At 37.2% G+C, this 22,761-nt stretch overlaps 2 protein-coding genes and 1 long non-coding RNA gene across 3 annotated transcripts; all 3 read right to left on the minus strand.

The window, feature by feature from the left end:
• Window positions 1-3,151: 3,151 nt before the first annotated feature.
• LOC103504381 (NADP-dependent D-sorbitol-6-phosphate dehydrogenase-like) lies at window positions 3,152-21,588 on the minus strand. Its single transcript, XM_051090678.1, has 6 exons — window positions 21,421-21,588; window positions 6,482-6,576; window positions 5,806-5,923; window positions 5,520-5,652; window positions 4,589-4,808; window positions 3,152-3,385 (listed from the first exon to the last, which is right to left on the minus strand). The coding sequence occupies exons 1-6, from the start codon at window positions 21,551-21,553 to the stop codon at window positions 3,152-3,154; spliced, it is 933 nt and encodes a 310-aa protein (XP_050946635.1). The 5' UTR covers window positions 21,554-21,588.
• LOC127151220 (uncharacterized) lies at window positions 7,789-16,381 on the minus strand. The gene is made up of 4 exons (XM_051090652.1): window positions 16,248-16,381; window positions 16,076-16,152; window positions 13,557-16,002; window positions 7,789-8,110 (listed from the first exon to the last, which is right to left on the minus strand). The coding sequence occupies exons 3-4, from the start codon at window positions 14,779-14,781 to the stop codon at window positions 8,061-8,063; spliced, it is 1,275 nt and encodes a 424-aa protein (XP_050946609.1). The 5' UTR covers window positions 14,782-16,002; window positions 16,076-16,152; window positions 16,248-16,381; the 3' UTR covers window positions 7,789-8,060.
• On the minus strand, window positions 8,117-9,156 carry LOC127151238 (uncharacterized). The gene is made up of 3 exons (XR_007824007.1): window positions 9,023-9,156; window positions 8,851-8,927; window positions 8,117-8,777 (listed from the first exon to the last, which is right to left on the minus strand). It is a non-coding gene; the product is annotated as an uncharacterized LOC127151238 (long non-coding RNA).
• Window positions 21,589-22,761: the final 1,173 nt, after the last annotated feature.

The following is a 22,761-nucleotide window of genomic DNA, read 5'->3' on the forward strand; positions in this document are numbered from 1 at the left end:
TCATGATACTTAAGTTTGAATTTGAGCCTTTCTAAATATATGGGGATGTCAGATCTTAAGATCTCTAACACCGTTGGTATAATTGGTTTTGCATCATCATCATCTAACTGCTTTTCTTATGCCTTATTTTTAGAATTCTTAATCTCGTTACAAGAAATAGGTGCATGCCTTCTTGAGAAAACTGTACTGAATAAAGATGAAGATAGTGGTATGTTAAATGTGAATTTTCTCTCAATGCCATTAATTACAGTAGGCGCGTAGGATGAGTTACTATCTTCTCACCGCATACAGGTAAGGTTCTACTAATGCTGGGAAAGATGCAATTTGAACTCCAAAAACTTGTTGATTGATATGTGAGCTGGCCTGGCTTCTCTCTTTCTCTCTCTATTTGACATTCTATCTTTCTATGTATCTAATGTCAAATCTCTTGGGTTTTAAGAGCTAAATTCAGTACTGCTTCAATTTTTCAGCAACCTCATATTTCACAAACAATAACACGCTCGTTCGAATCTCTTCTGAATCAACTTCAAACAGTTGAGGTATGCCCTTGATGGATCTTTGATCTAATTGATATGGAAATTGTTCTTTGATCTATTATATAGTAATTAGTGTATGCACACTGCCACACTACTATGGTTCTAGGCATCAGCTCGTTATATATGACTATTGTATATCCTCCATCATTGTTCCTGATATTGTTTGGCTGTTCAATTTATCTATGAGAATCTAGTGGAATTATCTGAAGTTCTGAACAGAAGTCTTGAGGCTGAGAAGCATTTTTTTTCTTGCTCTTCTTTTCTTGTTTATTTAATTAACATTTACACGAAATATGAGGGTCTTTTTACAAGACATTTACACGACACATGTGGTAGAAATTTCTATTATAATAAATATTTAGCCTGTAGTCATGTAAATTATTGAATTCCAGTTTTTAGGACATTACAATATTTATCTTGTATGAATTTTCATTAGTGTTTAACCTCATGTGGTACATGTGCATTATTTGATCTGGAACCTTCAAAGAGATTTCAGCTTTATAAAAAGTAAAGTCTTATATACTTGGGCTTTCTTCATATTAAACATAAGTTTTCTTCTTTAAATTGATTATTTCATTGTCAATTATTTTTTTCCTTCGATTTTGTTTTGTTGAAGTAAGAAGGATAATCTTGACAAATTATATTGCATATTACTTTGAAGTGGTTGGGACTAGGAAAACTTGTAAATTATTGAAGCAATATACATTGAAACAGGAAATACAGTTTCATATATTGGTTAGAAGTGGTTAAACTTCTTGATATTAGTTTAAATTACTTCAAAGTTATACTTTTGGGGGCGGGGGATATATTGAGATATATTATGAACTAATAATTGGGTGAAGTAGATTCGATTTATTTCTCTTTTTAACTAGAGTTGAAATTGGTACCTTGTGTTGGCATTACAAAGAGTAAAACCTTATTATATTCTTATATTTTGATATGTAGAGTCATACTCTAAAATGAGGTTTTGTTTTCTTACTAGGTTTTGCAAGAATCCATTGGAATAGTGAAGTCATATTGAAGCAATTGCTTGATTTATATGCCTTTTTGTAGGGTTGGTAGCAAAATTTTGGTTGAAAATGTACTTATGGGTTGGTAGCAAAATTTTGGTTGAAAATGTACTTATGTAAATAGCTTGTTGGTACCAAAACATGTATGTTTATTCTATCATTGCCCTTTACTAACAATTGTACAAATATCTATGTTAACACACACACACACACACACACACACACACACACACACACACACACACACACACACACACACACACACACACACACAGCACACACACACACGCACACGCACACGCACACGCACACGCACACGCACACGCACACGCACACGCACACGCACACGCACACGCACACGCACACGCACACGCACACGCACACGCACACGCACACGCACACGCACACGCACACGCACACGCACACGCACACGCACACGCACACGCACACGCACACGCACACGCACACGCACACGCACACGCACACGCACACGCACACGCACACGCACACGCACACGCACACGCACACGCACACGCACACGCACACGCACACGCACACGCACACGCACACGCACACGCACACGCACACGCACACGCACACGCACACGCACACGCACACGCACACGCACACGCACACGCACACGCACACGCACACGCACACGCACACGCACACGCACACGCACACGCACACGCACACGCACACGCACACGCACACGCACACGCACACGCACACGCACACGCACACGCACACACACACACACACACACAGATATATATATATATATATATATATATATATATATATATATATATATATATATATATATATATTAAAGCATTGACTGTTTGTTTCCATATGGGTGTGTTGTATAGTACTTTGTGTTTGAATTGGTTTGTGTAATGGCAAAGCGACAAGAAAAACAGGGACTGTAAAATAGGGCAAGAAATAAATGTAATAATAGAGGAGTACATGACATTTCAATTTTTAAAAAACTATCAAGGAAAAGGTATTCTTGACAGTCAATTAAAGTCATGCTAGGTGAAATGATGACAGTTGGTCATTGTCATAAAATATAAACAATGACATTTATTATCTGTCAAAAATACTGGATATATGACATTTAGTTTCTGTCATAAAATATAAATAATGACATTTATTATTTGTCAACAATAAGAGATGTGACATTTATTTTCTGTCATGAAAAATACTTATTGTGACAGTTTTTCCAAACTATAGACTTTCCATGATTGTCGAAACAATGACTGAAAATAACTGTCATGAATTTTAAATATGATAGAGTTTAACTGTCATACTAGACTATTTTTCTAGTTGTGCCCCTTACTACAAGACTAACCATTAATGGATTTGTGAAAAGAAAATTCTTTTTTATTTTCTGTGTTATTCATTATACATAAAGTACAAAGTCTAGGGTGATTTGTTTAATTGAATATTTATTACGTAAGAAACAAACTTACTTGTGTATAAAAACACTTACTCATAATGTATAATCAAACACAAACATGCATTTTTTATTTTAAGCAAGTTAAATTTATCAAGAGAGTTTTTTATTTAAAATGATCCAAAACACAATTAATTACAAGGGGGTTAAGCATATAAATCAATGCCCCAAGACCTTGCAGGTGTGAGATTGCTTCTATATTTATTGTCAATATTTTTGATGAGATCCATATCTTCCTCTTCAAGCTCAAAATCAAAAACTTGCAAATTCTCTTCCAATCTCTTCAATTTTGAAGTTTTTGGTATAACTGTAGTGTTCCTTTGAATTCCCCACCTTAGCACAATTTGAGCAGGGCTTCTCCCATATTTTTCAGCAAGTTCCTAAAAAAGCGAAACAATCAAAGTTTTGTTAACAAATTTTTTAGTTATCTTAAAAATTTATGTGGTTTCGTTTGATAAATATTTGACTTTTTTTAAAAGTTGTTTGTTTTTTTTTTTTTCACATTATTTCTTACCAATATTTTCATACCAACCTCAATGTTTAAGATTGTGACATTAATCTATGTTTTGGATTAAATCTCATTTTTCTATATAAATATCATATTGTATAAAGATGAAGTTTAATTTTCATTTCAAAATCAATGGACAATGAGAAGAATAACTCATTTATATAACTTATAAAATTGGGTTGCTTTTTCAATGTAAGATCTTCTTATAGCAATCCATATTTCTACTTATTCGACTAGTTATATTGCTTTTCATTATAAATTTTTCTTTTTCTTTGCATTCCACTTAGACAAAGTGTTACAACTATCTACTTTAAATTCTAGGTCTTTTTAAAATTGTGTTTGTTTTAATTTTCTTCACAATTTCACAATGATCACATTTGTCTACTAATTATCTCAAAATTCAAGAAAGTATATACCTTATTTAATCTTAATTAAAGTTAGGTAAGTTTTAATATGAAAATTTAGTTAAAATACTATTTTTGATCTTTATGCTTTTAAATATTCAATTTTAATCTCTGTATGATCTTAATAAATTATATATAAAAGGAAAATTATTGTAAATAACAAAACTATTGAAACTATTTACAAAGTATAGTAAAATTTCAAATTTTATAGATGAAAAACACTGATAAACTTCTATTAGTGCCTATCATTATTACTAATAGATAGTAATAAAAATCTATCAAATATCTATCGATGATAGATTTGATAAATTATTATACTTTATAAATATTTTAGTTAATTTAGCTATATTTGACAATGAACTTATATAAAATTAGTTTCTAGATTCATATTTTCTTTTTCTAAAAAACAGGAAAAAATAGCATTTTCCTTATAAATTGTGGAAATATATTCACAAGTAATAATCAATAATTATTTTTGTTACTTAAAATATTTTGATAAAAAAATAAGTTTAAAATGACTAAATTTAAAATTTATAGAAATTAAAGTAAAATATATCGGAAGTAGAATAACTAAAATTAGATAATTAAAAATATATGAACTATAAAACGTTACATGGTACATAAGTTTGTATTGTAAATATTTATATATAAGGGAAGAAATAAACACTTACTTCAATAACGGGATCTTCAAGACAAGAAACGGTACCAAAACGTTGAGTATTTGCAGCGGCACCGCCTAAAGGAGTATGAGCTGTGATGCAAATCCCATGCTTTTGACAAAATTTGATAAGAGATTCTCTTTGAAAATAAGGATGTGTTTCTATTTGGTTCACTGCAGGTTTCACTTTTGAATATGCCAAACAATCTCTTGCCAAAAATATGTCATAGTTGCTGCATCATTTTGTTGTACACATATTTTAATATATATATATATATATATATATATATATATATATATATATATATATATATATATATATATATATATATATATATCATTAATGATGCATTTCAATGTTTAACAAATCTAAAAGCTAATAACAAATTTGTCAATGCAATTTTGTTTTTGTTTGTATTTGAAATTATGTATACTTCAAAATATTTATTTTAAATTAATTAATTTTTCTTGTAAGAAGTAACCGTTTTACTTACCAACAACATTATTGTATACTTACATTTGACAAAATTTTGAATTTCTTTGAAGTGATTATATTATTTGAAATATGATTATTATTGACTTAAATAGATGTTTTAGATTAGCAAACGGATCGAACAGTGAAAAAAGTACTTAAACTCAAAGTGTGTTTTAACATATAAATAAACCAAAATTAAATTATAAAGGATTAAAATAGAAAACAACATACTTAAGAAAACATAATTACTACAAACACAAGACACAAAAAACGATAAACACGTCATGTTTATTTAAATAAATATATATTTTTCAAAAACACATAGACAATTGACATATTTTGTTTCTTTATTGTCCAACAATACCATATCAATTATAAACAAGTGTTTGATAAATATAAAATGATTAGACAAGTTATCTAAATATATTGAAGTATCTGTGCTTAAAGGAGAAAATAAAAGGTGTAATACCTGATACCGATGCTTCGAACTAAACCAGCAGAAACTAGATCTTCCATGACATGCCAAGTGGTTTCTAGAGATATGGTTGTATCAATGTCTAACATCCCATCCTCATCCTTTTCACTTCTAGTATTCCCAACTCCTTCACAATTTGTTTACAATTGATTTGTTTTTTGTGAATTGGCAAAAAAATATCATTTAATATGTAATATATAGGTTTTTTAAACTATTAGGAATAAATTTACCATTTAATATGTCTTCATATTGAATTAAATAAAAATAAACAAATAGAGACCTGTATGCTTTATGGCTATGGGAAAGTGCACCAAATATAGATCCAAATATTGTAGTTGAAGCTTCTTTAGGCTGTCCTTGCAAGCCTCAAGAACATGTCCATGGTCTGAGTTCCACAGCTGTGACATTATTAACTTTGCCCTTAAATTTTGGACTTCATAATAATTTATATATATATATATATATATATATATATATATATATATATATATATATATATATATATATATATATATATATATATAAACCTCATACTTCAAAGACAAAATTGCAGTTTAAATCAATATAATTCTTGGAAAGTTTTGGAACTTTTAAAACGTAAGACATTTTTTAAACTAACAAATTGAACTAGTTGATAATTACTCAAAAATATTTAAAATATTTTTAAATTTTGTTTTAAACAGTTTTTATTATGAGTGTTTAAATAAAAATGACATTCTTTTTCTAATCAATCTAAATAAATCCTTAATTGATTGAACATTGACGTTATTCAATTATATTAAAAGTAGATGTAAATGGAATAGAAGAGTTTTTTAAAAAAGAAAAATCAAGGAATTTCTGTATTTTCTAGAAAATAAATTTATATATGCTGAAATCATTTTTAAGTAAAATTCTATATTTAAATTTATTCAAAAGAATAAAAGAAAAAAAAGAGGAAAAAAAAAAAAAAGACTCACCTTTGAGGTAATGAAAAGTTCTTCCCTCTTCACAAGTCCACTCTCTAAAGCTTCCGCTAATGCCTCCCCTACTTCAGCCTCACTTTTATAATCAGCTGAAGATAGTCAGATTAAAAATCATATGCTAAGTTGTCTCATTTTACCGAACCAAGATAATCCATTAAAAATTTTAAAACTCATATTTTAGTTGACCTTCTAATTGCTTAAACAAATTCACTTAACAAACACTTATTTAAACAATTAAAAATTAATCCGAACATATTTTTTGAAGTTACTTAACACATTTAACTATTTTTCTGTTTTATTTCCTTTTCATCTCTCTATAATATTTGATTGGTAAAATTTTTTATCTTACGTAAATAACTCTCACATGTCCTAATATATCTACTGCCACTATAACATAATGGATATATAAAATATACCAAGGGACCTTTTGGTAGTGTGTAGATAAATAGAAATGCCAATGTTTGATCTAGTTGGGATTTTAAGATCTGTTTGGTAGAAAATCTAAAAAAGATTTAAAGTCTGTTTGGTAGAAAATCTAAAAAAACTTAAAAACAAGGGATTAGATAAAATGGAGTTGTGTTTCATATCTTCATGTATGTGTTTGGTAGCAGAATTCGAAAATTAGAATTTATAGACATAATTTGTTTCTAAAAATATATATAACTATTATTTTATAATATTATATAATTTATAAGAAATCATATATGAAATTATATCACACGTAAATTCTAACATTTTAAAATCATATGGATTAATTTTTAACTTGTTTTGCAATTTGTCCTAATTTATAATACATATTTTAATTTTAAAAAAATAGGTTTATAGCATGACATACTATGATTTTAATTTTCTTTTTATCTTTAATTAACATATTTTTGCATTTTAAATTTTTTAATTAATATAATTTATTTCACTCCATGTAATTTTGACGTCGCTAAGGTTAAGAAACATATATTTCCTAAGTTTTGCATTGTGTATTTACCATTTTTTTTTTTAAATTGCAGTATTCAACATAAGGTAATTTGAATGTCCCAATTGTTTCAATCAAATATTTCATATATATAGCGGGGGAAACAAGCCATGGATTTCATTTCTAGGTTGAATTTGTTGTTTGTTTTCATTCAACATGAGGATAATAGCATAAACAAAACGAAAATTTGAAATACCATTATTTCCAAAATACTAACGTATGCAACAATATCTTACTCAACGAGAAGAAACAAGTCACATCACTAATTAATAAACTTGTCTCTTCATCAACACAATCGTCAACTTAAATCTTCTATATCATATTTTTCTGTAACGACCCAACTCCTTATGCTGAATCGAAGTCATCACTAAGTATAGAACAAGTGGTTTAAGTCTAAAAATTTATTAAAAAGCATATGGTTCAAGAAATTCATTTATAAGAACATAAATAAGGTAGTCATGCAAAAATGTAAAAACGTTCTGAAATCCTACTCGGGCCCTATCTACATAAAAGATAGTGGAAAATAAAAGTACTCAAACTCAAATGCTAAAATCTGAAATAAGAAATAAGCGGAAGCGGTAGTCCCTATGGCCCTCCTCGGTCTCACTTCGGGTCGCTCGCCAGCTTGCCCTTGCCCTTGCCTCGTCCTCTACCTGAAAACATAAAGTGGAGAGAATGAGTATAAAAATACTCAGTAAGGGACCCACTACTAGTCCCACTAGGTGCCTGTTAACTTCCTGTTAGAGTCCTGATAACTGGTACCCAATCTCTGGCACGTTCCCGAACACGTGCAATCATGCGCTCCCGTAGGAACGTAGCTCTGGTCTTCGGTGCCCGGGGACACCTAGGACAATCGGGATGCGAGGACCCCGTCGAGTCACTCGAGTCATGTCTATATCATGCTAGACTGGCGTCCCGTCGGACCACACAGTCCTCAGAAGGTGGTGATCCCGAAGGACACCCATGCAGGTACGACTCTAACAGAATCGAGCTAACAGGTACTCTAATTGCAGTATACATACACATGGCATCAGCATATAACATGTCACATAAATCATTTCTACACTCTCCGTCCCGACATTCGTCGTAACCAAAAATAGATCTTGCCACACATAACAGGCTATAGCACAACTATATCGTCATTTGCATCATACTAACATTTATTTCAGGCATCATACTGTCAATTTCTCAATATGCAACATAGGGCATACACAGTCTCATACTTCAAACATGAAACTAGTAGTAGAATCTCTTACCTGGAGATCTACTTGTCGAGTCCTAACCGCGAGGCAGTACGCTTTCCAAGCGACGAAGTCCTAGCTGTTTAATAAGTCAAAATTCGTAAATAGGTCGCCAACGACCAACGGTTCAAGACTCAATTGAACTAACTTACCCTAGAAGGAGGTTGCAGTGCTCGAGCCCCTACTGAAGAAATCCCGCGCTGCAGTAAATTCTTGGTCCAAGACGTCCCTTGAGGAAAATAATTTAATTTAGATCCGAATTAATTTAACTAACGTCCGAGCATGGAGTCTTACCGGAAAAACCACAATAATTAATTAGCTTACCAAAATATAGGTGGATGGAGCCAATTTAGTCCTGGCGGCTCGGCTGGAAGAAGACAGGACCGGCTCGGCTTGGGCAGACGCGGCTCGGCTCGGTACAGGAAGCTACGCGGGCGGCTCGGCTTGCATCAGGGAGGAGACGCGGCTCGGCTCGCGTCAGCAAGGAGGCGCGGCTCGGCTTGCAGTGCAGGCGGCGCGGCGCGGCTTGCACGCGGGGAGAGCTAGGCACGTGTGGGCACGGGCGCGGGTTCGGTTTCAGGTTCAGGCGAGCGGGCGCGGGGCGGTTCCGGGTTCGGGTTCGGCGGCTGGAGGCGCGCGAGGCTTAGCTGCTGGATTTCAGTCGGCGCGGCGGCTGGCTGGCGAACGTTCCGGCTGCGCTGCGTCGGATCTAAGCGGCGCGGCGTGGCGGGCGAACGTTCCGGCTGCGCTGCGTCGGATCTAAGCGGCGCGGCGTGGCTGGGCGTGTGAACGACGGCGTTGCGGACACGGCTTGGCTGAGGAATCGGCTGCGGCTCCTCAGCGTTGGATCGGGGCGTCGCGACGCGGCTGACTGCCCTTCCTCGGATCGACGCGGCGCGGCTGGTTCCGGCTGCAAACACGACTGGCGTGCGTAGCTGATCCTCGGCGTGCGGTGGCTTGACTTGGTTTGATGTCTCCGGCGCGGCTGGGCGTGTGGCGTGGGTAGGCGGCTAGGGTTTCGGCGGCGGCGGCGGCTTAAAAGCTTTCTTTCTTCTTTTCTTTTTTTTTTGATTTTCTTGTGCGCGTCCCGAGGCTGCTTTAAAGAGAGAATTTATTATTTTTTTTTTTCTTTTTCCAATTCCTTTAATTAATTAGAAATAACCACCTACTATATCTCCAATCTTTTGGAATTTACCAATTAAGCCCCAACTGGTCCCCACATTTCTCCCTTAACCAACCAACCTTAGTTTTATAAAACTTCCCCAATTATTTCCAAAAATACTTATTATCATAAACCAAATAAAGATTTTCAACCTTAATTACTCGAGAATTAAAAGACAAGGTTCTTCCAAGAAGTTTAAAATTCCCATAACCACACTTAATATTAATATTATTAGTGGTCCAAAATAATAAAGGAAACCGAAAAATGTTGGGCGTTACAATCTTCCCTCCTAAAAAAACTTTCGTCCTCGAAAGTTCTAATCCTCGAACAGCTCGGGGTGCTGGGCTCTCATGTCCTCTTCTTTCTCCCACGTTGCCTCTTCCACTCCATGGTTTTGCCAAAGGATTTTGACCAGTGGAATTTCTCGACTGCGAAGCTTCTTGACCTCCCTTGCCAGGACCTCGACAGGCTGCTCCTCGTAGCTCAGATTCTCGCTAATCTGCAGTGGCTCGAAGTCCACCACGTGTGTTGGGTCTGCAACATATTTCCTCAACATGGAGATATGGAATACGTCGTGCACTGCAGCAAAAGATGGGGGTAGCGCCAAGCGGTAAGCCACGGGGCCAATTCGCTCCAATATCTCGAACGGCCCTACGAAGCGTGGACTCAGCTTCCCCTTCTTCGCGAACCTCAGAACACCCTTCATAGGCGCTACCTTCAGAAAGACCATATCTCCCACTTCAAACTCGAGGTCCTTACGTCGTACATCAGCGTAACTCTTCTGTCTGCTCTGGGCTGTCAGCATACGAGCTCGGATCTTCTGTATGGCTGCGTTGGTCGTCTGCACTAACTCGGGGCCTAGCATCCTCTGCTCTCCAACTTCGCCCCAACAGACAGGGGATCTACAGCACTTGCCATACAGAGCCTCGAACGGTGCCATACCGATAGTAGCCTGGTAGCTATTGTTATAGGCAAACTCCATCAGATGCAGATGAGAGTCCCAACTTCCTGAAAACTCTAGTACGCAGGCTCGCAGCATGTCTTCCAAAATCTGGTTCAATCTCTCTGTCTGACCATCAGTCTGAGGGTGGAATGTCGTGCTGAAGTCCAACCTTGTACCTAATGCAATTTGAAGTCCTTTCCAGAACTTCGATGTGAAACGGGCGTCTCTGTCTGAAACGATGGATACGGGTACTCCATGTAGTCTCACAATCTCTGTCATATATAGCTGCCCCCACTTACTGGCAGTGTAAGTGGATTTCCCTGGCACGAAATGGGCCGACTTCGTGAGTCTGTCGACCACAACCCAGATCACCGTGTAGCCCTTTAGGGTCTTGGGCAGTCCCGTAATAAAGTCCATCGACACACTCTCCCACTTCCACCCTGGCACACTCAAGGGTTGCAACAACCCTGCTGGATGCTGCCTAGGTGCCTTCACCTGCTGGCACACCAAGCATCTACTGACAAAGTCTGCCACATCCCTCTTCATGCCCCTCCACCAGTAGACACTCCTTAAGTCCTGGTACATCTTCGTACTCCCAGGGTGCATGGTGAACGGGGAACTGTGGGCCTCAGTCAAAAGCTCCGTCTTAACTGCGCTGTCTTCCGGCACACACAGGCGTCCCTCAAACATAAGGCCATCGTCAGAGGATATGGAGAAGCCTTCACCTTGCTCTGTCTCTACCACGCGACGCTTCTCTGCCAAGTAAGGGTCATCCAGCTGAGCAGCAATGATCTTTTGCCTCAAGGTTGGCTGAACTATCAACTGAGCCAACTGTGCGGTAACCTCACCTACTGAGACTGCAATCTCTGCCCTCTCAAAGTCCCTGAGTAAGGGGGTCTGCTTGGTGATTAGCGCTGCTGAATGTGCAACTTTCCTACTCAGCGCATCAGCCACTACATTTGCTTTACCTGGGTGGTATAGGATCTCGCAGTCGTAGTCTTTCACCAACTCAAGCCACCTCCTCTGCCTCATGTTCAACTCCTTCTGGGTGAAGAAGTACTTCAGGCTCTTATGGTCGGTGTAAATCTGAATCTTCTCACCGTACAGATAGTGCCTCCATATCTTCAATGCAAAGACTACAGCTGCCAACTCCAAGTCATGGGTAGGGTAGTTCTGCTCATGGATCTTCAACTGGCGGGAGGCATAAGCAACTACCTTACCCTGCTGCATCAGAACACAGCCCAGTCCCTTCTTGGAGGCGTCACTATAGATTACAAAGTTTCCCGAACCATCGGGCACTGTCAGGACCGGTGCAGTCACTAGCTTCTGTTTGAGCTCCTGAAAGCTCCTCTCGCAAGCTGGGCTCCAGACAAAAGGGGTTCCCTTCCTGGTCAACTGGGTCAACGGGCTGGCTATACGTGAGAAGTCTTCCACGAACCTCCTGTAGTAACCTGCCAAGCCCAGAAAACTTCGAATTTCACTAACTGTGGACGGTCGGGTCCAGTTGGTCACTGCTTCAATCTTTGCGGGATCTACTGAAACTCCCTCACTGGAAACCACGTGGCCAAGAAACGTCACCTTCCTTAACCAGAATTCACACTTGGAGAACTTGGCATACAACTTGTTGGCTCGAAGGGTCTCCAAAACTTGGTGTAAGTGCTCCTCGTGCTCAGCCTCAGTTTTTAAGTAAATGAGGATGTCGTCAATGAAGACTATGACGAACGAGTCTAGAAAGTCCTTAAACACCCTGTTCATCAAATCCATGAATACTGCAGGAGCGTTAGTCAAGCCGAAAGACATCACAACGAATTCGTAATGTCCGTACCTCGATCGAAAGGCCGTCTTGGGGATGTCACCGTCCCTAATCCTCAACTGGTGATAGCCTGATCGCAGGTCGATCTTGGAGAAGACGGTGGCTCCCTGCAACTGATCGAACAGGTCATCAATCCTGGGCAAGGGGTAGCGGTTTTTGACTGTCACCTTGTTCAGCTCTCGGTAGTCAATACAAAGGCGCATTGACCCATCCTTCTTCTTCACGAACAATACTGGGGCTCCCCAAGGCGACACACTGGGCCGGATGAAGCCTTTGTCCAGCAACTCCTGTAACTGGACCTTCAACTCCTTTAGCTCGGCTGGAGCCATTCTGTAAGGGGCCCTCGAGATAGGAGCAGTGCCCGGCTCTAACTCGATGGCGAAGTCTACCTCTCTGGGAGGCGGGAGTCCTGGGAGTTCGTCTGGGAAAACGTCGGGGTACTCTCTTACCACTGGTTCGGAAGATAGGGAAACTTCTGGCTCTCTCACATCCACTACGCTTGCCAAAATACCCCAAGTACCCTGGCTGAGTAGTTTACTAGCCTTCATGGCTGAGATGACCTTGGGTATACATACCATGCCTGCCCCCCTGAATTTGAAACTAGCCTCGGAGGGAGGGTTGAAGACAACTTCCTTGCCATAACAGTCTATATTTGCATGGTTGGCTGACAGCCAATCCATGCCTAGTATCACATCAAAATCCTGCATGTCTAACACTAGCAAGGTCACGTCTAACATACGATTCGCTATCTCTACCCGACATGCCTTTATTTGTTCTTTGGACAACAGGACCTCCCCAGATGGAGTAGAAACCGACAAAACACTACCCAAAGGCTCTACCTCTAAACCCACATGCTGAACGAAAACGGAGGATATAAACGAGTGGGATGACCCAGAGTCAAATAGCACAAAAGCATAGTGCCCCAAAATTGGGAGCGTACCTGTCACCACAGTGCCAGCTCGCTCGGCCTCCTGCCGGGTAGTGGCGAAAACTCTCCCCTGCTGGGCCGCAGAAGGCTGGGGCGGTGTCGTCTCGAAGGGTTTCCGAGGACACATATCAGCAGTGTGCCCCGGCTGTCTGCACCTGAAGCAGACTCCACTCCCAGCCAAGCAACGACCTCCGTGGACTCTCCCGCAGGTAGTACAAGCGGGTAGCTCTCTCAGAGTCCTCCCGGCTGCTGCAAGCTCCCGTCGGTGCCTCTGGAAGACACCTCCTGACCTCAGTGTCCGCTGCGGTGCTACGTCAGGCTGCGTCTCAACCTTCCTCTTCTGCCCCAAGGCTGACCCTCTGCCGGCAGCCTTAGACGCCTCGGCTCTCTCAGGCAGGCTCAAATCCAGTGCTATACGTAGTGCATCAGCATGCGTGGCTGGGCGGAGGGCTCTGACAATGCCCTGAAGGTCTAGCCTGAGTCCTCTAACGAATTTCTCCGTCCTGGCAGCCTCATCTCTTACCATATCGGGAGCAAAGCGGGACAGCATATCAAACTCGGCGTCGTACTGCTCCACCGTCATGTCGCCTTGCTCCAAATTTAGGAACTCTTGCAGCTTGGCGTGCTTCACATTGGCGGAGAAAAACTTAGCATAGAAGTTCTCCTTGAACTGCTCCCATGTTATTTTGCTTACATCGCCCCCTAGCATTCTCTCCGCGGTCTCCCACCAGGCGGTGCCCCTGTCCTCCAAGAAGAAGACGGCACACTGCACCTTCTGGTCTTCTGGGCACTTCATGTACCGGAAAATAGTCTCTATGGACGTCAACCACATTTGGGCCTTTGTGGGGTTGTCCATGGATCCGTCAAAGGTCTTGGGATTATACTTCCTGAAATCCCGTAAGTGTTTCGCCTCGGCCGACAGTTGAACTGGTACTGGTTGAGCTTCCTCAGGGGCTGGAGGAGCGACGGCCTGAGCCTGAACAGGGGCGGCCTGGGCCTGAGCAGGGGCGGCCTCGGCCTGAACAGGGGCGGCCTGGTTCTGCTGGGCGGCAAGGAAAGGCGCCAAAGCAGCTTGCAGCATGTCCTGATAACGCTGCTCCATTGCGGCGAGGTCCGCCTGGGTGACCGGTGCGTTTGGGTCGACTGCCGGTGCAACAGGTGGCGCCTCCGGCTGGCCACGACCGGCTCCTCTGCCTCCCCTACCACCTCCTCGGCGTGTACCTCTACGTGGCGGCATTCTCCCTAAAATTCACCAACAAACTTTTCACCACAAGAACTTAACACCCTATATCTAGGTCTTAGACTATTCAGGCAAAATTGTAATCTTAACATTAGCAAGGCTTTAGACATACCTGGCGAGTGCCGAAGGACCGTATAGCCATAGGGTGAAGTAAAAACCAAAAACAAAAGTGACTTACATCGTAGGTCAGTCTACAGAACCTAAAACACTGTGCTCTGATACCAACTGTAACGACCCAACTCCTTATGCTGAATCGAAGTCATCACTAAGTATAGAACAAGTGGTTTAAGTCTAAAAATTTATTAAAAAGCATATGGTTCAAGAAATTCATTTATAAGAACATAAATAAGGTAGTCATGCAAAAATGTAAAAACGTTCTGAAATCCTACTCGGGCCCTATCTACATAAAAGATAGTGGAAAATAAAAGTACTCAAACTCAAATGCTAAAATCTGAAATAAGAAATAAGCGGAAGCGGTAGTCCCTATGGCCCTCCTCGGTCTCACTTCGGGTCGCTCGCCAGCTTGCCCTTGCCCTTGCCTCGTCCTCTACCTGAAAACATAAAGTGGAGAGAATGAGTATAAAAATACTCAGTAAGGGACCCACTACTAGTCCCACTAGGTGCCTGTTAACTTCCTGTTAGAGTCCTGATAACTGGTACCCAATCTCTGGCACGTTCCCGAACACGTGCAATCATGCGCTCCCGTAGGAACGTAGCTCTGGTCTTCGGTGCCCGGGGACACCTAGGACAATCGGGATGCGAGGACCCCGTCGAGTCACTCGAGTCATGTCTATATCATGCTAGACTGGCGTCCCGTCGGACCACACAGTCCTCAGAAGGTGGTGATCCCGAAGGACACCCATGCAGGTACGACTCTAACAGAATCGAGCTAACAGGTACTCTAATTGCAGTATACATACACATGGCATCAGCATATAACATGTCACATAAATCATTTCTACACTCTCCGTCCCGACATTCGTCGTAACCAAAAATAGATCTTGCCACACATAACAGGCTATAGCACAACTATATCGTCATTTGCATCATACTAACATTTATTTCAGGCATCATACTGTCAATTTCTCAATATGCAACATAGGGCATACACAGTCTCATACTTCAAACATGAAACTAGTAGTAGAATCTCTTACCTGGAGATCTACTTGTCGAGTCCTAACCGCGAGGCAGTACGCTTTCCAAGCGACGAAGTCCTAGCTGTTTAATAAGTCAAAATTCGTAAATAGGTCGCCAACGACCAACGGTTCAAGACTCAATTGAACTAACTTACCCTAGAAGGAGGTTGCAGTGCTCGAGCCCCTACTGAAGAAATCCCGCGCTGCAGTAAATTCTTGGTCCAAGACGTCCCTTGAGGAAAATAATTTAATTTAGATCCGAATTAATTTAACTAACGTCCGAGCATGGAGTCTTACCGGAAAAACCACAATAATTAATTAGCTTACCAAAATATAGGTGGATGGAGCCAATTTAGTCCTGGCGGCTCGGCTGGAAGAAGACAGGACCGGCTCGGCTTGGGCAGACGCGGCTCGGCTCGGTACAGGAAGCTACGCGGGCGGCTCGGCTTGCATCAGGGAGGAGACGCGGCTCGGCTCGCGTCAGCAAGGAGGCGCGGCTCGGCTTGCAGTGCAGGCGGCGCGGCGCGGCTTGCACGCGGGGAGAGCTAGGCACGTGTGGGCACGGGCGCGGGTTCGGTTTCAGGTTCAGGCGAGCGGGCGCGGGGCGGTTCCGGGTTCGGGTTCGGCGGCTGGAGGCGCGCGAGGCTTAGCTGCTGGATTTCAGTCGGCGCGGCGGCTGGCTGGCGAACGTTCCGGCTGCGCTGCGTCGGATCTAAGCGGCGCGGCGTGGCGGGCGAACGTTCCGGCTGCGCTGCGTCGGATCTAAGCGGCGCGGCGTGGCTGGGCGTGTGAACGACGGCGTTGCGGACACGGCTTGGCTGAGGAATCGGCTGCGGCTCCTCAGCGTTGGATCGGGGCGTCGCGACGCGGCTGACTGCCCTTCCTCGGATCGACGCGGCGCGGCTGGTTCCGGCTGCAAACACGACTGGCGTGCGTAGCTGATCCTCGGCGTGCGGTGGCTTGACTTGGTTTGATGTCTCCGGCGCGGCTGGGCGTGTGGCGTGGGTAGGCGGCTAGGGTTTCGGCGGCGGCGGCGGCTTAAAAGCTTTCTTTCTTCTTTTCTTTTTTTTTTGATTTTCTTGTGCGCGTCCCGAGGCTGCTTTAAAGAGAGAATTTATTATTTTTTTTTTTTTTTTCTTTTTCCAATTCCTTTAATTAATTAGAAATAACCACCTACTATATCTCCAATCTTTTGGAATTTACCAATTAAGCCCCAACTGGTCCCCACATTTCTCCCTTAACCAACCAACCTTAGTTTTATAAAACTTCCCCAATTATTTCCAAAAATACTTATTATCATAAACCAAATAAAGATTTTCAACCTTAATTACTCGAGAATTAAAAGACAAGGTTCTTCCAAGAAGTTTAAAATTCCCATAACCACACTTAATATTAATATTATTAGTGGTCCAAAATAATAAAGGAAACCGAAAAATGTTGGGCGTTACATTTTCGTTGGTCAACTAATGATTCAAATACCATTTAGAATTATTTAACAAACTTTCGGAATTAAAATATTCATTTTTTTTTTCAAAATTGGCATTAAGTTTAAGTTCAAACTTAAAGAGTACAATGTTATATATATATACAAATTCATATTCCAATATCTATAATAAACAAATAGATCTAATGCAGAATGGTTTATGTTATGTTAGTTTAATTTGAATGTTGCATATATCTAAAATTACATTAAAATTAATAAACTTGAACTATTATTATTCTTTTCCACAGGGCACTGCTTTTGAAACCAAACTACATTTTTCTAAAATATTAATAATAGAAAAGCAGTTATATACTTTTTCTCAGGAGAAAAAAAATGGTTTTGGAAAGAAAGTTTACTAATTTTGGAAAATAAATTGAATACTTTATTCAAATATTTGATGTGTTGACATATAAGGAATAAAATAAATAGTGAAAAGTAAAACTCTTTCTGAATCTAAATGCACATAACAGAGAGGTCTTTGCATATATTGCCAAATAAAAGAAAGTTAATTCAAACGTTTTGTTATATTTAAAAGTATTTTAGGGTTTTATTAAGAGGTTTTTTTAAAAAAATGAAAAATATCAGACAAACTATTTAAACAAAATCATTGAAAATAAATTTTATTACATTTAAATTTTTATAAAGTATTTAATTCTGACCATTTTTCTTTTATTTATCAGATCTTTTCAAAAATATAAAAAAAACGAAAAAATATTTACACTGAACAATTCTGAAAACGAAAAAAGCCTACAGGTCCACCGTGTAAAATACAAAAAATGTTCCATCAACAAAACGCGCGTAATATATTTGGTATAACTACGCACGCGTAATACATTTGGTACACGATCATTTAGATTTGGTTATAATTTATTTTTTCAATTCTATCGTTTAATTTTATTACACCATCGTTTAATTTGGTTACTTTTAAATTTGGTTATACGATCATTTAGATTTAGACCCAAATCTAAAAAAAAAAAATTCAAAATATGATATACAATCGTTTAGATTTAACTCAAAATTTTTTGTACATAATTTGGTACATGATCGTTTATATTTGGTTACAATTTATTTTTTTCAACTCCATCATTTAATTTTGTTACATGATTGTTTAAATTTGGTTACACGATCGCTTAGATTTGATCGTTTAGATTTGGGGACCCAAATCATTTTTTTTTCAAAACTTGGTACACGATCGTTTAGATTTGACTAAATGATTTTTTTAAATTCTTTTGCTACACGATCGTTTAGATATGTCTACACGATCGTTTAAATTTGTCTACCGTCGATTTATTTTTTTTTACACGATCGTTTACATTTGTCTACTCCAATCTAAATGATTTTTTGCAAGATTTTTTATATCTGATTTTCTAGATTTTGCTTTTTTTTACACGATCGTTTAGATTCGGTTATCCAAATTTAAATGACGTAAAAAAAGAAAGAGGAAAAGGACAAAGACGATAGAAAGAAATCACAGCAAAAAAAAAAAAAGAAGAAGAAAGACGATAGAAAGATTAAACGACGTAAAAAAGAATCAGAAAAGAAGAAAGACAGTTGAAAGAAATTGCAAAATCATAAAAGAAAAAATACGATGGAAATAAATCTTAGTGAAAAAAAAAAAAGAAATACGATATAAAGATTTAACGATGTAAAAAAACAATTGGAAAATACGAAAGATGATGGAAAGAAATCACAAAAAAAAAAAAAAAAGACGATGGAAGAAATCGAAGAGGAAGACGATGAAAGAAATCACAGGAGTAAGTTCGAAAGAAATCGCAGGAGTAAGACGATTTTATCGCAAAGAAGAGAAGAAAGATGGAAGGATAAACTTGAAATATTTAAAAAATGATTAATTTTATTAGCTTTGTTACACGGACCGTAAATAATTTGGTGGTTTGTTACATTTGTGTAAGTTTCCCTTTATTTATTAGTATTTAAAATAATTTTTATTTCTAGAAAACTAAACGAAACTCTTAGCAAATCATGAAAGATGTGATAAGTTTTTAAAAACTATTATTTTTTATTGACTTAATTTTTAAAGCACAAATCATTTTCAAATGAACCTATATTTGTTAGGTTTTAAAACCTAACTTGTTCTTTCAAAATATTTTCTGATTTTGTAATTATTTTATTTTTAATTTTTAGTTCTTGAAAATTAGCCTACATACTACTTTTACTTTTAAAATTTTTGTTTTTAAAAACAAAGTCAATTTTCGAAGAATAAAAAAATAAAAAGGAATAACTCTTAAAAAATTATTTAAAGAACTCAACTCTTTTATTTAAGGAAAAATGGAACTCAAATTAACTTAATTTCAAAAACTAAATTGTCTTACTTTTTCTGAAGCAATTATCTTTTTAAAAAATAATTTTTAGGATCTTTTTAAAAAATAATTTTTAGGATCTTTTAAAAAATGTAAAAAACGGCAAAATATTTATATTCTATGGAACAATTCTAAAAACGGAAAAAGTCAAGAGACTTACCGTGTAAAATACCAAGAATGATCCGTCAACAACGCGCCTAATATATTTGTGATTGTTTAGATTTGGTTATTGTTTGATACGCGATCGTTTAAATATGGCTAAAATTTATACGCGATCGTTTAGATATGGTTACAATTTATACACGATCATTTAGATATGGTTACAATTTATACACGATCGTTTAGATATGACTATAATGTATACGCGATCGTTTAGATATATGGCTACAATTTATCTTTTCAATTCCATCGTTTAATTTTGTTACACAATTGTTTAATTTGGTTACGTTTAAATTTGGTTACACGATCATTTAGATTTAGGAATCCAAATCTAAATGATTTTTTTTAAAAAAAATGGTTACACGATTTTTTTAATTTGTACGATCGTTTAGATTATTTTATACAATCATTTGCTTTTTTTTTTACACGATCGTTTATATTTGGCTACTCCAATCCAAATGATTTTTTTTCAAAATTCTTTATACACGATCTTTTATTTTTTTTTACACGATTGTTTACTTTTTTTTAAAATCATGGTTTACCTTTGGCTACTCCAATGTAAATTATCTTTTTTTAAGATTCTTTACGTCCAATCATTTTTTACATGATCATTTACTTTTTTTATAAGATCGTTTACATTTGGCTACTCTAATCTAAATGATTTTCTTTTCAAGATTCTTTATACACGATCTTTTATTTCTTTTATTTTTTTACACATTTATTTTTTTACACGATAGTTTACATTTAGTTACTCTAATCTAAATAATTTTTTTTCAAGAAATCTTTTAGATTTTGCTATTTTTTGCACACGACGTAAAAAAAAAAAAAGAAAAAGAGGACGGAAAGAAATCGCAGGAAAAAAAAGAAGAGAAAAAGTAGAAAGACAATAGAAAAGCAAAAAAAAATGAAAACGATAGAAAGATTAAATGACGTAAATAAAGAATTGAAAAATAAGAAAGATGATGAAAAGAAATTGCAAAATAAAAAATAGTAAAGAAGAAAGACGAAATCGCAAGAGATGATGAAAGAAATAGCAGAAGACGAATCAGGAAAAAAAGAAATATAGAAGGACAAACCTCAAATATTTAAAAAATGACTAACTTTATGGATTTTGTTATACGGACCGTAAATAGTTTGTTGTTTTGGTACGTTTACTTAAGTTTCCCTAATTTTTAAACATCAATTTTTTAATTAAACAAAACGTAATTAATTAAATCTAAAATACTAATCAATCTAGAATTAATAACTAAAACCCTAATATAAACTAAGTCATATTATTATAACAAAAAAAATAACGAATCATTTTCAAATTAACAAGAAAAAAACATATAACCATGATTTTAAATTTTCATCTACACGTATAAATCTCTATCCATAGTTGAATTTAACATCAACATAAAATGTAAGTCAACATTCACATAATATTAAGAAAAAGGAATTCATAAATTTTATTAGGAGATATCAATTGGTTCATATAATACCGATATCGAGCATTCTAATTAATGAATAGATATTTTGATGGAATAAAAAAGAGGGTTACCGGCGCAATCGAAATGGCGATAACCAAATTGAATGGCATGAAGAATGAGGTCTTTGATTTTGTGCTTCTCCATACGCCAAACTCCAAGCCCCATTATTGGCATTTGGAAGCCATTGTTCAGAGTTATTGCCATTTTTCTTTTCTTTCTTTCTTTCTTTCTTTCTTACAAATCCCTCTTTCTTCTACTTCTATGAACTTCAAACTACTCCCACCTCACATTTTATAGCCTCTTCAACATGGCCACTTTGTTTTAAAAAAAAATGTTAAAACACCATTTTTTTTTCTACATTTCGATTCTCGTTCAATTTTAGTCAAATAATGTTCATTTTCAATCTTTGTATTTTTTTAATAAATCTTATATTCAGTCCTAATAGCATCTTTAAGAGGTGAAACTCAGCCAATAACCAAACCAATCTGATTTGGCTTTTATATATAAAGAAGTTATATTCCAAAGTGTCTAATAAATAATTATCAATAGTTACCTTTGAAATACTAAACAAACCAAAGAATTGGTTACTATCTGATTGTACGTTTATTGTCTTATTATTCTTTGTTTTTAAATTTATTTTTCCAACATTTCATTTTTATTTCTACTTTTTGTCTTGAATGGGTTGTTTTTGCTATTTTTTAATTAAATTTAGGCCTATCTTTTATAGGTTAATCTTTTTTTTTTTTGTCTTAAACAACAAATATTCATGCACGCCAAAGGTTATAGTTTATTTCTTAGGATATATGTATGTGTTTGGTTGGGTTTGATTTTTTTTTTTTTTTAAATATGAACTATTAATTTCTTTTTTCTAAATGGAAATCAAGATGCATCCAATTTTTACTAAATTAAAAAACCTCAAACTAAAGTAGTGAATCGATTTGGTTTAGTATGATTTTTCAATCCTAATTTCATAGATCTTCATACAACTCACCTTCGATCATTGAGTTTTGGGATTAGTGTCTATTTAGTTTTTAAAGTTAAAGAAAAAAAAATAAAAAAGCACTTTGATCCCTCGAGTTTAGAAAATATTTTCTAAATGGTCACTCCATCATTTTACCATTAGTTGACTAACGACATGACAAATTATTAATTTTATATTATTTATATGGTGATATACTCTTCCATCTTTTCTCCTTCCTCCTGTCTTCTTCACCTTCTGCAATCTAACACCGAACAGAAGGGAAAAAATTCAAAAGCCACACACAAGCTTTTGCTTAAAAAAAAGTAAAATATTTAGAAAAATCTATTTAAGAAAACCAAATTATAGGAAAAGGAGACAAAAAGAATGAAATTACATAAATGATCAAGTAAAGCCTTAGAAAATAGAAGGAAATGAAGGAAATACCATACCG

Source organism: Cucumis melo, chromosome 1 (genome assembly GCF_025177605.1).
Source record: "Cucumis melo cultivar AY chromosome 1, USDA_Cmelo_AY_1.0, whole genome shotgun sequence".
NCBI classification, from domain to species: domain Eukaryota; kingdom Viridiplantae; phylum Streptophyta; class Magnoliopsida; order Cucurbitales; family Cucurbitaceae; genus Cucumis; species Cucumis melo.

What these genes read in the sequence shown, in the direction of transcription:
- LOC127151220 (XM_051090652.1), bottom strand. Translation starts at nt 14,781, where the DNA reads ATGCCGCCACGTAGAGGTACACGCCGAGGAGGTGGTAGGGGAGGCAGA. An exon ending in AGCTGGCACTGTGGTGACAG is followed by an intron (nt 8,111 to 13,556) that starts GTACGCTCCCAA and finishes TTATGTTTTCAG; the next exon opens with GTAGAGGACGAGGCAAGGGC.
- LOC103504381 (XM_051090678.1), bottom strand. Translation starts at nt 21,553, where the DNA reads ATGGCAATAACTCTGAACAATGGCTTCCAAATGCCAATAATGGGGCTT. An exon ending in CATAGCCATAAAGCATACAG is followed by an intron (nt 5,653 to 5,805) that starts GTCTCTATTTGT and finishes CAAATTGTGAAG; the next exon opens with GAGTTGGGAATACTAGAAGT. An exon ending in GTTCGAAGCATCGGTATCAG is followed by an intron (nt 4,809 to 5,519) that starts GTATTACACCTT and finishes AAAATGATGCAG; the next exon opens with CAACTATGACATATTTTTGG.